Source organism: Primulina huaijiensis, chromosome 9 (genome assembly GCF_012295235.1).
Source record: "Primulina huaijiensis isolate GDHJ02 chromosome 9, ASM1229523v2, whole genome shotgun sequence".
Classification (NCBI taxonomy): domain Eukaryota; kingdom Viridiplantae; phylum Streptophyta; class Magnoliopsida; order Lamiales; family Gesneriaceae; genus Primulina; species Primulina huaijiensis.
The window spans coordinates 17240604-17257092 of record NC_133314.1 but is presented as its reverse complement, the minus strand read 5'-3'; the positions used below and the strand labels follow the sequence as shown (position 1 = coordinate 17257092).

The 16489-nt window shown below is 32.2% G+C and overlaps 1 protein-coding gene across 4 annotated transcripts; it reads right to left on the bottom strand.

The window, feature by feature from the left end:
* Positions 1–60: 60 nt before the first annotated feature.
* On the bottom strand, positions 61–9171 carry LOC140984454 (ribosome biogenesis protein BOP1 homolog). 4 transcript variants are annotated; one of them, XM_073451875.1, is made up of 18 exons: positions 8914–9171; positions 8397–8465; positions 6329–6499; positions 5911–6065; positions 5653–5770; positions 5422–5523; positions 4729–4882; positions 4480–4588; positions 4279–4381; positions 4012–4162; positions 3807–3939; positions 3611–3726; positions 3477–3547; positions 3322–3382; positions 2590–2817; positions 2380–2464; positions 861–1039; positions 61–539 (listed from the first exon to the last, which is right to left on the bottom strand). In XM_073451875.1, exons 1-18 carry the CDS (start codon positions 9109–9111, stop codon positions 454–456), a joined length of 2289 nt encoding a protein of 762 aa, XP_073307976.1. In that variant the 5' UTR covers positions 9112–9171; the 3' UTR covers positions 61–453. The 4 variants fall into 4 exon arrangements, with proteins under 4 accessions (XP_073307976.1, XP_073307978.1, XP_073307979.1 ...); XM_073451877.1 differs by having other exon boundaries at positions 3477–3548; positions 3627–3726; XM_073451876.1 differs by having other exon boundaries at positions 62–539; positions 3620–3726.
* Positions 9172–16489: the final 7318 nt, after the last annotated feature.

The window sequence follows — 16489 nt, the reverse complement described above, 5'->3', positions numbered from 1 at the left end:
AGAACTCACAAGTCATATCACTAAACAGAAACTCATAGTTCAAATAACTCACAGTAAAAATGTGGTTAACGAGATCGCAAATAATTCGGATAACAAAGTTGTCTACAAGAATAGTCGATTCCAACTGAGGAACACTGGTCGGCAAGAGCATTTTTACATTTCCAAGGAAGGGAGATAGGCGAATAAAATCTTGAATTACATAATGTAAATCGAAACACATGATCGTCCCGGAATACGTTTGGCCAGACTGATAAATGACGCAAACTCAAGTAGCAAAAAATGCTCTGGCATAGACATTTTCCTAGATTTTCAACCCTTCTTTTAACCCATTCTAAGATCTTTTGTCACGAGTGTTCGTCAACTTAAAACATCTCCCCCATCTATACTCAAAAAACAAATGATGATACACAATTTAGATGGAAAATCTATCTAGACTGCTTTCACGTGTGGTGTTTAATGACAGTAGAGCTTGATCAAAGAATCCGCCCCAGCAGTAAACAACCAGGGTTGCCTTGGATGGAACTTGCAGTCCAAGACACCTGCAGAAGTGACAACCACAAGTTGTTCAAGAAAAAATAAATATTCTAATACCAATCACAAATAATTTATGGAAACAAACTTTCTAATACCACAAAGGGTGAGGTACATCTCGTGGGCTAATTACAAATCGAGCTGAATTTTGTCCGAGGCACACCCATATATTTCAGGATACTGACTGTGATCAGCCAACATGATGTATATATAAATTGGTAAAGCTAAGGATTGTATGGGCACAATTCTATGTAGGATTGATTCAGAAAAGAAACTAGTTCTTATATTACTGCAAAAAAACAAAGCAGCAGATTTAAAAAATTAGTTACCTCTTCCATCAGCACTGGCATGCCCTCGAAGAATCTCTAAGGGGACAATTAATGGATTCTGATTCAGATCTGAATAAACCATTCCATGAAATATATATGCGGTGCAATCATCAGAGCATGTGGCAAATAAAGGGTAGGAGCGATGGTAAGCCACCCCAGTAACGTCCTTTGAATGACACCTGCAAATTTAGGCCAATGCTATAATGGTAGAAGACTACCCAAAACTTTGAAAGTACATAAAGTAGGAGTAGCTATAGTTGGGAAATAGTTTAAATTCTCATTCTGGCTTCTTTCCAGAAAGGGGAAAAATGGAATCAAAAGAGTAAGTGAATAACAACACCTTTCTTAGGTTCCGGCTTTCACAGAACAAAATAAGGATTTTGGCCAGTGACCTAAGTGATCTAAATCATAGTTGTAAAAAGTGTGCGCCTAGGCGCGTAACCACCCAGGCGCCGACCTTGCAATAGGCGAGCCCAGACCTAAATTATCTAAATTATAGTTGTAAAAAGTGTGCGCCTAGGCGCAAGACACAGCCAGACGCACCCTAGGGTTACCCAGGCGCCGACCTTGCAAGAGGCGTGCGCCCAGGCGCAAGGCTTTCCTGAGGCGATAAAAAGCATGATTCCATATTTCACAAGCCCAGTTTCTCTATTTTTTAACAAAAATGGCTGCAAAGCTTAGAGCCAAAGCTGGTTTAGAAAAAAGAAGTCATCATAAACCCTAAAAAAATAAGAAGCAAGAAATCAACGATCAAAGCCCAGTTATCTTCTATTATGTTTTGAAAAACTAAAAAAAATAAAAATTCAAAGCCCCACATCAGCAAGCATCCTGAAGAAGAAAAAGCGCAACAACGACAATGAAGGCTCTCCAAATCATCAACAAACAATGAATCATTTTTATCGATGAATTAGACTTCTGAAAAGCTTAATTATTTCAATAATAACATTTTTGTCATATAATGATATAGTACATAAATAGGTTTTTTTAAAATTAATAGTGTGACTTGCTTCAATAAGACACGCACCTCGCCTTGCACCTCTAATAACTACGATCTAAATCTTGAGAGATAAAAGGCATAATGGTAACTTGCAGCTAGATATGCACTCAGATGAAAACTTTACAAGGCCCTTTGTAAAAATCCCAATCTCCATAACAATGACTGAATATAAGTGCCATACAGGTAAAAATATTAACTAAGGGTATTACATAAACCTGTCAACTTTAAATATTTTACTTTTTTTTGCTTTTACAACCTAAAGCCAGAAGATAGTGACGTGTATTACCAAATTGTTTTGATTTACTACCACATTGTTTTGATTTAGTGTGGAATTTTAATTAACGATATTTTAAATTACCGTTTTTATAGCCAGATAGATAACTCCACGACTTGATATCAAGCAATATTATTACAAAAACTTCAAGAGTATCAATAAAAACTTCAACTCTTTAAACAAATTCAAACTAACTTTCATGATATTCTTACTAAATTTTAAGAATATTAATTTATGGAGCTACATACCTGAGAACTCTGTAAGGTCGAGACGAAAGGTCCATGTCAAACCAGCACAATTTTCCATCTTTACTTCCCACAATGACATTATCACCTGCAAACCATGAGAAACAAATGTTAAAATTGTACCCTAAACTCTAGTCCCATATAATGCATCAATGATGTTGCAAGCCGAAAAGCATTCACAATATAAAGAATGAGAAGGAGATAAGGATGTACCAGCAGGGTGGATAGAAATGGAAGAAATTTCACGGACTCCAGCATCAAGCTTTTTAACAAGTTTTTGCTTTAACAGATCATATACACGCACATTCTTCTTTGTTGCAGTAAAAATTATGGATCGAGTTGGATGAAAAGCAGTTGACACTGGAATTCCTTTTGTCTTGAATGGGATTCGTTGAGTAAGTTTTTTGGACAGCTGGTGAATCAATACTGATCTTGATTCACGTTCAACTAAGTTAAGAAATTATTATGGCCAAAAGTGATATATATATTTATATATTCACAGTTACATCATTATCTCAAATCCCGAAAAGAACAGAAAAATCCATATTCAAGAAGCAACTAGCTCACTAAGGATGCATTGCCAACTTGCTGCAGAATGCAATCAAGAAACTTCTTCAGAGTGCATATTTCCTCCACACCACTGCAGCCATTCCCTTCAATAAGGTGATTACTGGCATTTGAATTTGTAATTATAATTTTTCCCAAGGAACTGAAGGCTTCCTTTGGAGACAGCATTCCAAAAGTTTCACTCCACCCCTTCACATCAAGATATTTGTGCCACACCCGACACAGTGAAATGAAGCCTTACCAGAGTATGCCATCAAAATATTGAAAGCCAACAGTTTTACATAATGACCAAACAAGAAGAAAGGACAGGAAGATTCTAGTTAATAAAAAATTGGTCAGTAAGATGTACTAAAAAATTCATAGTTAGAAAAAGGATATCAGATGGCGCGAGTGTGGACAAATAGTCTCCTTTGCGATGCCATTCCACTTTGGTTACAGCCTACAATCCACAGCATTTAATTTAAAGAATATTAAACAGAATTTTGTTATCCAAATCTAAGTTGAATGTCAGAGCAATATAACACGTGAATTACCTTAAAGTGCTTCAACCTGATTCCACCATGCTTATCATCTTGACACCATTCAACAATGGATGCACTTATATCTGGGAAAGAACAAAATGTGCATGTCAAAATTGTAAGGTTGCATAAAAACCAAAGTTTCTTACTCGACAGACCATTATCATTAGTTGTTTTTTGGGGCTCAAAATGGAGAAGCTCTTCGGTATTTTCCTGTTCTTCATCATTTCCTACTCTGGTGTTCAAGAGAAATACGTCGTGTCCCCTGTAAAACATCAGGAACTCATAAATACAGAAACAAACATTTAAAATCAATGAAACTAAAATCTCATTTATTGCTCTTACACTGCCACTGCTAATATAGAAAGAGCGGGCAGAGGATTCAATGCAACTTCCTCGATTGCATCACCTAGATCCCAGATCCGAAGACACCTTCCAGTTTCAACTTCCCAAATACGAACAGTTCCATCCTTAGAACCTGCATGATGACAAGTTAGAATACACCATGTATCTTGTGCATTCTTAAAGTTTGAACAAGAAAATGACAAACCAGAAGCAATCCATTGTCCTGTGGGTTCTGTAGAAATGGACGTGACAGGACCCTTGTGTCCCTTGTACTCAAGATAACGTGTTGTTGGATAAGGTTTAAGGTCTTTCCGGCTAGGCAACTTTGGTTTCAAGGACTCGGGATCAATGTTAATCTGGAAAAATTGACTGCAAAGTAAGTTGCTATAAACTAGAGGTTTTTTGCTAAGATTTTAAACCAAAGAAAGAATCAGTTTGAAGAATTTTGAAAAAACATTCTTTGCATACATACACGTTTTTTGCGAACTCGTGGGCATAAATAAAGATCCAAACAACGATCAAAAGTTTCTTGGACAGCTTTTTCATATGCGGGAACCCCTCTCAAGGACTTGAACCTAAATTTTCAGACAAACAATAATTTAAAATTTCTAACTCAGAAAACATAAAAGTAAAGGGATACAAATAAAAGAAAAATAATTGAAATGAAGAATACTGTTTAGGAATATATTTAGGTCGATCTTCCTCAAACATAAGCTGGTAAGAATTTACTTCTTCTTGTGTTGGAATGTATTCAAGAGAAGGATTATATGATTCATCGTGACCTGAAATAATAATTTTGATTAGAAGCAAAAATATATATCTAAATGATAATTAGGGAAAAGCTGTAAATTTTTAATCATGCAATAAACTAATAAGAATGTCAGATTTTTCATATCCCAAGCCATATCTATCAGAGATATACCTGGCAATTTAGGTTTTGGCGCAGGTATATAAGCCAATCCCTGTCTGTCAGCAGTGGAATCATCATCCCACAAAGCATAAAACCGAGGCTTTTCCTTAGGTTTGTCATCAAATTTAATCAATCCCTTCCGAATGGCACGGACATACCGTAGAACCTGTAAGTTCAAAAAAATGATGGACTCAACTTAAGCATAAATGCCACAGTTCCACTGAGATCTCAACTAATGAACTTCATCTGTCACTCTAAAATACCCACTGAGCATGTCCACAGATTAGGATATTAAACCTAAGTGAAGAGAAAACATACGACCATCTAAAACCATTTGAATAAACAAAGCACAGATTGGGTAATTATGCTTGTATTATAAATGTCATTTGAAATTTGAAAGGGTGTTTTAATTTTTGGAAAGATATTTGGGGGAAAAACTTCCAAAATGAAATAGGAAAAAATCATTACAAGATAAACCAACTACAGCCTTATCATCTCACCGTGTATTTGATCCCATTCCACATCAGAAATTTATTAAACAAGCCAAAGAATTAGCAAATAATAGAGGGGCAGGCACGTGCAAAAGATTAATTTGTTACCATCTGGCCAGTAGTTCATATAAAAAAAAAAGAGAAACGCGAAAAAATTCAGCCAGAGACATGATGTTTATATTATGATACAGCAGCAAATTCCATGGCTAATTACCGTTCTACTTTCCCACTTGGAACGAATGAAACGCCTCTTTGGTTCTGGTGCGTTAGAGATTGGATGCTTAGCACCGTCCCAAGCAAACCAATCCACATAAGGCTGCGGCAAAGAGAATAACCATAAGAAGTTTCTCTTGGTAAAGAGAGAAATTAATGCATAATCTACAGAAGATTTGCAAGTCCAAAAATAATATAAATATAAAAATTATAAAATGGGGCAAGGACGCACAGCATATGGATCAAACTCCGCATGTGGTGCCTTTCCTTTTAATAATCTGCTAACAAGTTTGGTCTCCGCTTTCGTCAATTCCACTTCTTCGTCATTATATTCATCATATATCTTACGCCTGAACACAATAAACCAAAGTATCAGTTGAAAGTTGATCAAGCATCAGCAATCCAAACAAGTAAATCTTCCATACACAATCGAATGAATAATAAGAAACTCCGATACAAACAATAAACTTATTTAAAGTTAAGAACCCACCAATTCTTTGAGTCATCAGCACTTGCAAGAAAGGAATCCAATTTACTTTGTCTCTCCTTTTTCTTGATCTTCTTTCCAGATAGATCGTATCCAATATGTTCCTCATCCTTGTACCATTTCAGTGGAACATCTCCAATAGTGTTACGAGGCGCAACCTGATTTTGTCCAAAAAAGAAAAGGAAACAGCGTTCAACAACTAAAAATATTTATACAGCAAAGAAAAATAACAAGTAAAATGACGCAATTCACACTCTATATACAACCATTAACCATGTCAATAAGTCAATTGAAAAAGACAACAAATAACCGAAAGATGTTAAATGAATGAGAGGATGCAACTAAATTGGTTTTATCTAGCACACACATCAAAGTTCGTCTAAAATGATCAAGAAGTATAAAACTAAATTATGAAATCAACCTCGTCTTCTGACGAATCACTCTCTTCAAGTACTTCACGGGAGTTTTCGCTTTCATCAAGCTTGCCTTCACCATCATTATTGTCATTATCACTGGCACTACCTCCACTTCCATGGCCATCATCATCACTACCAGCCCTAGGATTGTCACCATCACCAGAGTAAATATCTTCCTGTCATTACCAAAATCAGATCAACATAAATATAATATAAAACCCAAAATATGCAACAAAAAGAGATGAACCCTTCGCCTTTTTTAAACAAAAAACGCACAGCATCTGCGCAAACATATCCTTATTTATTTATTATAACTGATAAGTCACAATTTCTTTCATAAATTAATGTACAAACAACTAAGTGAACATTTTTCAATCAAAAATTAATCACACAGACGTCTAATACTGTTGTATAAGGAATAACCATGAGATGAAATGGGTATCGTTCACATAAAATTAAACATCCATATTCCTCAAACCCTGTGCTAGAATAAGCTCATTATAAAATGGGACACCTATGCAAAAGAAAGAAAAAAAGGTAAATGGTTTAAAAGTCAGCAGGCAGGCAAAGAAGAGTTGTGATCATAAATTTCAAATTAAGATTTTCGAGTATATAAGGAAGTACAGCAGCTTTTTTGAGCTAAACTTGTACAAGTCTTTATTAAATTTAGCGAGAAGTATAACAGAACTGAGAGAGAAATCCAAGCAAGAACATTGAAGCTAATATGAAGAGAGAAAGAGGCAGCAGAAATTTCTAATTATTCTACATCTTTACAGCTCTAGGTAAAACTTACAGTTGAATTATGAAATTCCTAACTTCACTATCCATTCACCAACCCATAGGCTCTAAACGAAAAGCGATTGAGATGGGACAAACAGACAAATAACAGAAATAAATTTTGCACACAAACATATATTTATCCAATTTCAGAACATTAAACAAAAGCACAAAGGGAGTGGCTATTTTAGGGTGCACTTTGGAAAAAATAATAAATAAAAACATGTTCCCTTGTGTTTATTTCTAGGATGTGGCTATTTATTGTTTTTATAACATAAAATGTCTTCTGTATTCGTCATTTTTTTTCACAAAATCACCCCTTTCATATAACTCGAATTAGAAATTGAAAAACTATTGTAATTCATGAAAATCAATTTAACACCGAAAATAAAACTAGCACAGAAATAAACCCTGGCCCTTGAATTATAGCTATTATCATTTTTAGTTTAATATTTGATAACCATGCCTTTTACTTTATATTTTAAATTTTAAATTATTTTAATACTTCCATTAAATAGATTTTCTTATGATTTTTTTATGACTAAATAAGCATGTTATTGATCTTATTCTTTATTTCAATTAATAATTAATATAAAATATTTATAAACATCTTAACATCAGCATCTATTTTTTAGCAATAGGAATTGCTAATGATTTTATTAAAACAAAATCTATTTACCAATATCATTTATTCTTTTTCAATCATAACCATCAAGGAATCTTTAACTAAAACAACCCCTTTTTCTTCTACTTAAAATAAGATTTTTGCTATGAAACATCCGCATGTTTATTTGTTTCTTGAGGGGAAAAAAATATAATTCCCCAAACGTAAAACCAAGAAAGAGAAACACGAAACAGATAACATAAAAATTGTGACAAAAGTTGTACACTCAATTGAACTCGTCGTTCACAAAAACACAAGAGTGTGAACGAATATGCACTAATATATCTTGAGTTTCAGTCGAGGCTCTTCCATGTGGAGAACACAAAGAAGTTTTAGTTTTAAAGTCTTTTTAAACACATACGCTGCACAATTATTGTAAACAAATACTGCAAATGAGGAGCAAAAATGTTCAACAAAAGACTTCATAATTTGCAAGTTCACTGATAATTGCAAGCTGTTGGTGCCAAAAATATCTGTTTGCATCTGAAAGTTATCAAAACAACTGTACAGTAATTTTTACATATCCAAGACTCGAGATTTATCGTTAGAATTTAAACCACAAAGTAAACAACGGAGAATATTGATTGGGAGGAAAGCAAATACAAATCAAAACCAAGGGAATTACCACGTACCTCATCCTCAGAGAATTGGCTACGCTCTGACACAGGTTCACTTGCGGTGAATTCACCCTCGGGTAGACTCTACAAAAAATAAAAACAAATCACAATCGCAAAAAATGTAACTTCTTACAAATGGAAATATCACCTTCAATTTAGTTTCACACAGGATATCATATGAGTGGAACAGAACTAAAAGGTAATATTCAGCAGCACAATAGCCTAGCTTAATAATTACAAATTTAGTTCAAAAAATCTAACTGAAATGCGAATACGATTTAATTCAAAACTTTCGCTCTTTTAGAATCAAATCGAAGGCTTCTTTAAATTTCAATACTGTAGCTAACTGGGACCTCCAGCATTACTGTCTTCGGAATGATAATGATCATCACTCGAATCATGGTCCTTTCAAAATCAATTATTGAATATTCGCATCATACAATAGTAAGCCCCGTGAAGCTCAGTCAGAAATCAAACAACAATAAAATGACCGCAATACTTCGCAAAGCAATTGGTGAAGAATGAATAATACCTCATCATCGTCAACATCATCAGAACTCGAATCAAAAGGCGAATCTTCGGAGCTTTCAGCTGCTGTTTCTTCTGCTTCTTTTATTCTGCTTAGAGTCCCTCCAATGTTTTTATCTTTCAAAATTTCAACTTTCTTCCTTTCTTTCTCATTCTTCGGCTTCTGGGAGCCGATTGCTTCCTTTCGCTCGCTCTTCCCCATTCCACGCGTCTGAGTTCGTATGGTGTGTGCGAATGAAGAAGGGCAGGAAGCCGGGGAGGAATTAGGGTTCTAACTAAGGTTTTAGCAAAGGGCTTGCCCAAATTTGTTTGATTTGGGCCATCAATATTGGAAAACAACATTGGGTTGGCCCAATTTTATGAAAACGGGCCTTGGTGCTAGATAAAGGAGATTTTTCATAATTTTCGTGTAGTTGGTCAAGATCTTAATTATTTATAAATAAAATATATATCACCAAGATCTCTTAATTAATAGCATAGCATAGTACATAATTTACCAAAATTTTGGCATCATATAAGGCAGTAATCTTACGTCACCTCTTCTTCCTTAAGAAAAGTTAATATTAAAATACTTTAATAATTACAAGTGATTTATAATTACCCACTTCAGTATAACTTAACACTATCTAACTGAAGAAAATTGATATATTGTGTCATGTGTAGATTAATTTTTCAAAGAATAAGAAGATTATAAAATATTGGCATAGATATGTGAAAATTATATGTTTCAAGTGTCGTAAACAAATATTCGTATCTGTAGTACGGTAAAAATATTAGATATCTTAATCGAATATTGTACCAGATATTCATTGATCTCTCAAATCATTATATTGTACCTGAAGTATGTTAATAGATTTATATCAAGCATGATAAATTATTTGTGGAGGAAATTGATTACCACCCAAATTATATTTTCGCTGTAACTTAACATAGATGTATCAAAGATCCTGAAGGTCACTGATAGCCGATGAAAAATGACGTGTTTAATAATATTTGGATTTTTGAATCCAATGATGATACTCATTCAATATAGTATGTTATTACATATAAATTGTTTTATAAGAGCTCTAGTACTCCAGTAGAGTAAATATGCATTTTCTTGAAAAAATAACACATTTAATGTTAAGGAAAAAAGTTTTTGTGTGTCTCATAGACAAATAATATCGAAAACAACTAGTTCAACATATATCGAAATAAAATTGGGTGGTACACAAACACTTCTATAGTTTGACACAATTGATTGATTTGTGCATCCCAATTATATCTAATATAAAAAGTTATTGATAGTGCATAAGATATTGATCAAGGAAATAAAAGTTCTTGAACATATCAATAAAAAGATTATTGAATCAATTAACAAGAATATTATAAGATTTTAAGAATTTTTATATATTGAATTATTAAATTTGGTATCATTACCAGTTGTTCAAATGGGACTGAATCCCTATATTTTCTGGAATGAAAAGATAATTATAAATGTGGGTTAACGACTCGCAACCTAATGTTTGCGAAGGTTACTGAGAATAATAATTTTCATAATATACAATCATTTAAAATGATTTGATTGATTGATTATCAAATACCTCCAATCAACTATTAAACTGTTGATTCTGAAAATAATGCGTCATATTTTGGGTATATGATATGTGGCCTACAACAAATATTGTAGACATTATGTCAGCTAATTATCGATGATATTGGTTTTAGCCAAAGTTTATTATTAAAATTATTGATTGTGCAAAAAAAAAAAAAAGATGCATTATATTGAGTGTCTAAGAGAGACTGAAAATATTTTGGAATTTATGTTGAAGTATCTTGAATCAACAACAATGAGATTTTTATGACGTAACATCAATTGTTACTTTAGCAAAGAAATGTTTTCCAACATTGAAGGAGGAACGTGGAAGCTAAATGTATATCAATGAAATATTCTCTTTTTCGATCATTCATAAGGGCAAAAACTTGTGTAAAACGGTCTCACGGGTCGTATTTTATGAGACAGATCTCTAATTTGGGTCATCCATGAAAAAATATTACTTTTTATGCTAAAAATATTACTTTTTATTGTGAATATCGATAGAGTTGACCCGTCTCACAGATAAAGATTTGTGAGACCGTCTCGTAAGAGACCTTCTCATTCATAAGAAATATAAAGTGTATTCGAAGTTCGAAATTTAGTTTTTAAATACATTCTTTGATATAATGTGTTAACACATAAGATATATTATTTAGCTCTTATAATTGTTTCAGTTGAAAAATTTATGTTTTCTTGTCTAGATCATATAAATAAACCTAATTGGTTTTTAAATATAAATATCAATAATCCATTCAAATGAATTTATAGAATAACTCATATGCCAAAATTAAGAAGGTTGATCATCTTGAAGAGACCGTGACATAAATAATAGTAAAAATCTAAAAGAGGTTTAGGTGTCTGGAACATATTAAATAAATTGATGTCATGCAAGAACATATCGTGTTTTACTTGCAAATAAATATAAAATACACCATAAGCGTGGTCGACCAATAAATTCAAAAGAATTTGTACCCTGAAAGTAGAAAAACTCCAGAAGAAGTAATTTTAAATGGTACAGTAAAAGGGATTGATAATTAATGAAAATAATGTTATTCTTGAATAATAACAAACACGTGTAAGAAATGAGATTTCAAAAACTTATTTGTTTTCTAAAAATCATAAGATCAAAGTAATATCGATATTGATAATTATTTTAATCAATATATCTTTTGTCAATATAAAAAATAATAAATGCATAAAACTACAACTTGTAGATATGATAATATGGGCTAACCTCGACCAAAAGTTATCAAAAGGACCCGAAGTCGATTATAAGAAAATGTTTTCACTTGTCATGGATGTGATGATTAAACAATGATAAACATAAAAAAATCCATGAATGATTTGAAGTATCAACTGGAATTATATTCTACCTCCAATATTATATTTTCAATAAAATGACAAAAGTCATTATAATGATTAAGATAATACAGACACATGTAATTTATTCACATTAGTTGATACTTCTGAAGATTTTACTAAAACTGTCAAGTAATTAAAATATAAACATAAGATGAAAAACTTGAAAAAGCTGAAATTCTTTTGAGCTATGAATTCAATATTTCCACAATGAATATATGTTAATTGGTCATAATACATAAAAACTAAAATATTTTTATATGGATATGTTACATCCATTAATGTTGTTTGATAATGATCGAAAGATCTTTTTTCCTGAAATATCATATATAAACATCAATTGAATATAACGTGACTGATATTTTCATAAGAGCATTACTGATATTAAATTTTGAGAAAGTAGCACGCAATATCGGTAAACAACTTAAAGATTTCAAGCGATACTTGCAACAGGGGCCAATCAGACTACATGCATTCTTTATGACTTGTTTATGAATTTTCTCGAGCAGTTAATAAGAAGTAAGAAATATCGTACTTTTTTTCATTCACTAGGTTTTTGTCACATTGATTTTTTTCTAGTAAGGTTTTAATGAGACATATCCATCGTCAAGAGACCATACAAAGAGAAATATCTATTATTGTACTCTTTTTTCTTAGCTTAAGTTTTTCCAAGTGAGTTCTATTGTCAAAGTTTTAATGATGCATCACCTGACTCTTCGTGAAGTTTTCAAGCAACCACGTTGCCAAATAAAATATTCAACGAAGTAGTTGTTGTGTAAATAATTATCTAAGGGGAAGTATTGTAATATGATTATAAATGTAGATGATTATGTGTATATATTTTTATTAAGATTGATATCTCAATCTTTCTATCTATAAATTTATATTATATCATTGTATCATATAAATATGGATTGTCAGTTGTGAATAAAACGAAGTCATTATTTGAACTCACATTTCTCTCACCTCCTCATTTTTCTTATTAATTGTATAATAATTTATACAAACAATATACTATCAATTCACATGATTATATTATATATATATATAATAATAATAAATCAAACAAAAAATATTTTATATTTAATTTTTTTTATAAATTATTTCTTTCTCTTAAAAAAAATTCATTTTTTTAATCCTAAAAATCCAATTTATCAAAATTTGATAATTTTTTAATTTTCTCTTGATAATATTTATATATTTTTATTTATTAAAATCCATTTAATAAATATATTTTTATATGTTCAATTTTTTTTCATGATAAAAGATATGAGTATTTATGTAAATATTATTAATAAAAAAATTTAAAATTAGCAATACAAATTTTTTAATATAAATAAGATATTTTTAATTGTAAATCTAATTTCAAATTACATTTAAATTTTTGCCAAACACCAAAATGGAATTTAATTTCAGGGATTTAAAATCCAAATCCAATTCTAATTTCAATTCCAATTCACATTTTTTATACATCCAAACACATTGTTAATATAAAGAAGTTGGGATGGATTTTAGAACTAGAAGTAATTTCTATATTTTCTCTTTCTCTTATTGTTGTGATCAGGTTGAAATTAAATTTCGAAAATTAAACTATGCTTAGGAGCTTAGAGACGAGTCAATTTGTGAGTTTTTTGTGTGCTTACTTTTTGTAATTTTTTAAACAAATATATTTTCAACCACGTCGAACACAATACGTCGTACAACTAGGGGTGAAGCCATGAATATAGTCGAGAATGGAGAAAATTAATGATATATAATTTTAAAAGAGTCAATAGATATACCTCAAAAACATTTATGCTGAAATTACAATTGTTCTTGACGAGAAGTCATGATTTAAAATCGTTGCATAATAGATTCATTGTTAATTTCATTAAAAATATCTTTACCAATGTACAGAACCAAACAAACATTAAGTCAATCATCTTCCATGCGGTTATGCATTCGATTTTTTATGATATATATTGCAGAAAATGCTCTCTCTACACTCGCGACAGCAACTGACAAAGTCAATGCTAAAGTAACAAGAATATAAACCAAAAGGATAAATCGCATGTCTTTTTTGCTTCTACCATTTTTGTTGGGTGCAATAATTGTCCATACTTGGTAGATCGATCGAACCGTGCTGATTGAGCTGCTGTGCGGTTTAAAAGATTTGAGTGGCACCATTACCACCAGCTATAACTTTTAGTAAAGCGGTAAGCGCTCCGTCCTACAATTAGTATCAGAGCCAATGTCACGGGTTCGATTCTCATTGATTGCAAGGAGTGCAATTATTGGGTGGGAGATTGTTGGGTGCAATAATTGTCCCTACTTGGTAGATCGATCGAACCGTGGTGCTTGAGCTGTTGTGCGGTTTAAAAGATTTGAGTTGCACCATTACCATCAGTTAAAGCTTTTGGTAAAGCGACAACCGCTCGGTCCTACAATTTTTGTAGCAAGATATGCAATCTCATTAATTGCCGAAAATTCAATGTTTGTACGCACATCAATAATGTAATTCTCAAGTTATTTATCAAAGAACACAAGATCATATGCAGAAAAATCTTTAGGATATAATCTAGCAAAATTGATGAGATTTTATTAAGATCAAAAACATGTTTAAAGGGGGTAAATAAACACTTAGATTTATTTGGAAACCTTTAAAATGTTCTTAACAGTTTTTAAGCTATTAGGATGTGTTCTTGAATGACTAGAATTACTGGACCACTTGTTATTAAATAAGTGCGGAAACAACCTGGTTAGGCTAGTGATAGACACAAAAGTTGGCAATTTAACAAGAAAAGATCTGAAGATATTAATAAGCAAAGAGGTAAACTTACATAAGTAACGGACACATAAAGTTTTATGGATGTTCGGAGATAAAATTCGTGTGTCTCCCCTTCTTCCACTTAGGAAGATTTCAACTAAAACATTTTGGTTTTACAACATCTTATAACGACCCACTTCAGTTAATACTTATCACACTACCTAAATTGAAACTATTAGAGATTACTTTACAAGGATTTGATGTTTAAGAACCATAGGTTCACCAGACAACACAATAAATAATGATGATGACCCAACGTCAGCTTTGTAATGACTTGACTTGGTTGAGGTAGCACAAATTGATCCTTGTAGATCTGATATATTCTGATATGAGTGTGCTTTGGTTGAACAGTCAAAAAATAGAAATCGTAAGTGTTCTAAAAAATCTTAAAGTGTGCAAACTGTTGTTTTCTTGAAAGCTTCAGCGATTTGAAATAGTTTCGGTAGTCTCTTTCTTTGACATGTACACATGTACTGCATATTTATAGTAGCTTGGTTGATCGGTCAAAATCTCTTTTTAACGATCATCTATAATGTTTCTCGATAATATGAACATACTCCGTACATATCATTAAATGCTCATTAATGTTCTCTTGAATTCAAGTTCACGCCTTTTACAAAGTTGACATACAATGTCCGAATAGAGTCTGTCATTTCGGAAGTTGTTAGGAAAATGTGTAATCTTTCTGTATTGAGTTTCTATCATAATGGTTCAAAATGCACCATACTTTTGGGAATCATCGATGTTGCATTTGGAAAACAATGGCTTGAACTTGTGCACTCCATTCAATAGTTTGGACCAATTATTTGTTAAAGGAAGTCTTGCAGCTGTAGTTCAATAAAGTCCAATGGTTTGATTTCTAGATCGAGAGGATTGAAATATTGAAATGGCTTGAAAAAATCCTGCGGTTGGATCATAAAATGGCTTGAAGAAATCCAGCGGTTTGAAAACCTTTATTACAATAAAATGAGCGGCTGGATCCTGAAATCACTTGATACTATATATTTTTTCAATGAACAAAACCCAAGGTTAATAGAAAATATTCTAACAATTTTTCTCTTTTTGTGATGACAAAACCAAGCTGCACAGATATAATATTAGTCATAAAAAGATTAAGCTCAGAAAGACGAATTGTATTTTATCGAGATAATGAAATGAAAATTTCACAAGTGAGTAAATTTTAAAACTTATTACCAAAAATCCCCATATTCTACTACTTGAACCGCCACTGCTACCACTCTTCTTTTTCTATCTTCTTCTGACCACATCCTATCTTCTTCGAATTTAGCCCTTTCTGTTTTTTCCGCTCTTCACGCTTTTTATAGTTTTCTAATTCCCCTTTTTTGGTATCACTTTTTTGTATATATTCCAAGATTTTTTACAACTGGCTGTCAATGATGATCTGGATGAGATCTAGTCTTGAGAGAAAAAGGTGGACACATTAAAACCAGCTGATTGTAAATAATTACATTGTGCCAGAGCACATGATACTGGTGACGAAATCGGGTGTCAAAGTGTAAGGATTGGAACAATTTATACAATTGATCTAATTGCTCCTTATTGAAAGTTGGTGCCCCAGAGGAAATGTCTGCGTTATTCTGTTCTTCTTTTCCCGTCAAATAAGATTTTGAATCATCACGTCACTTCAGTTTCAAATTCTTTGGTTTTATTTTGGAGGCTTACCATGTAAATCCCAACAATTCTCTCGAGTATGCCACGGTTTGTTACAATAGTATCACCAAAGTTCTTTTTTATCTTGTCGAGATTTGAGTGTTGGAAAATTTTTTCTTGCTGATCAATGCTAGGACTCTATAGTAGGTGAGACATATTCGTTAATTC

Bases quoted from the DNA above. Each gene is read 5' to 3' on its own strand.
- LOC140984454 (XM_073451875.1), bottom strand. From the start codon at position 9,111: ATGGGGAAGAGCGAGCGAAAGGAAGCAATCGGCTCCCAGAAGCCGAAG. The intron at 6,066-6,328 runs GTTGATTTCATA...GGACAAAATCAG, and splicing joins GTGATTCGTCAGAAGACGAG to GTTGCGCCTCGTAACACTAT. The intron at 540-860 runs GTAACTAATTTT...TCACTTCTGCAG, and splicing joins TGCCAGTGCTGATGGAAGAG to GTGTCTTGGACTGCAAGTTC.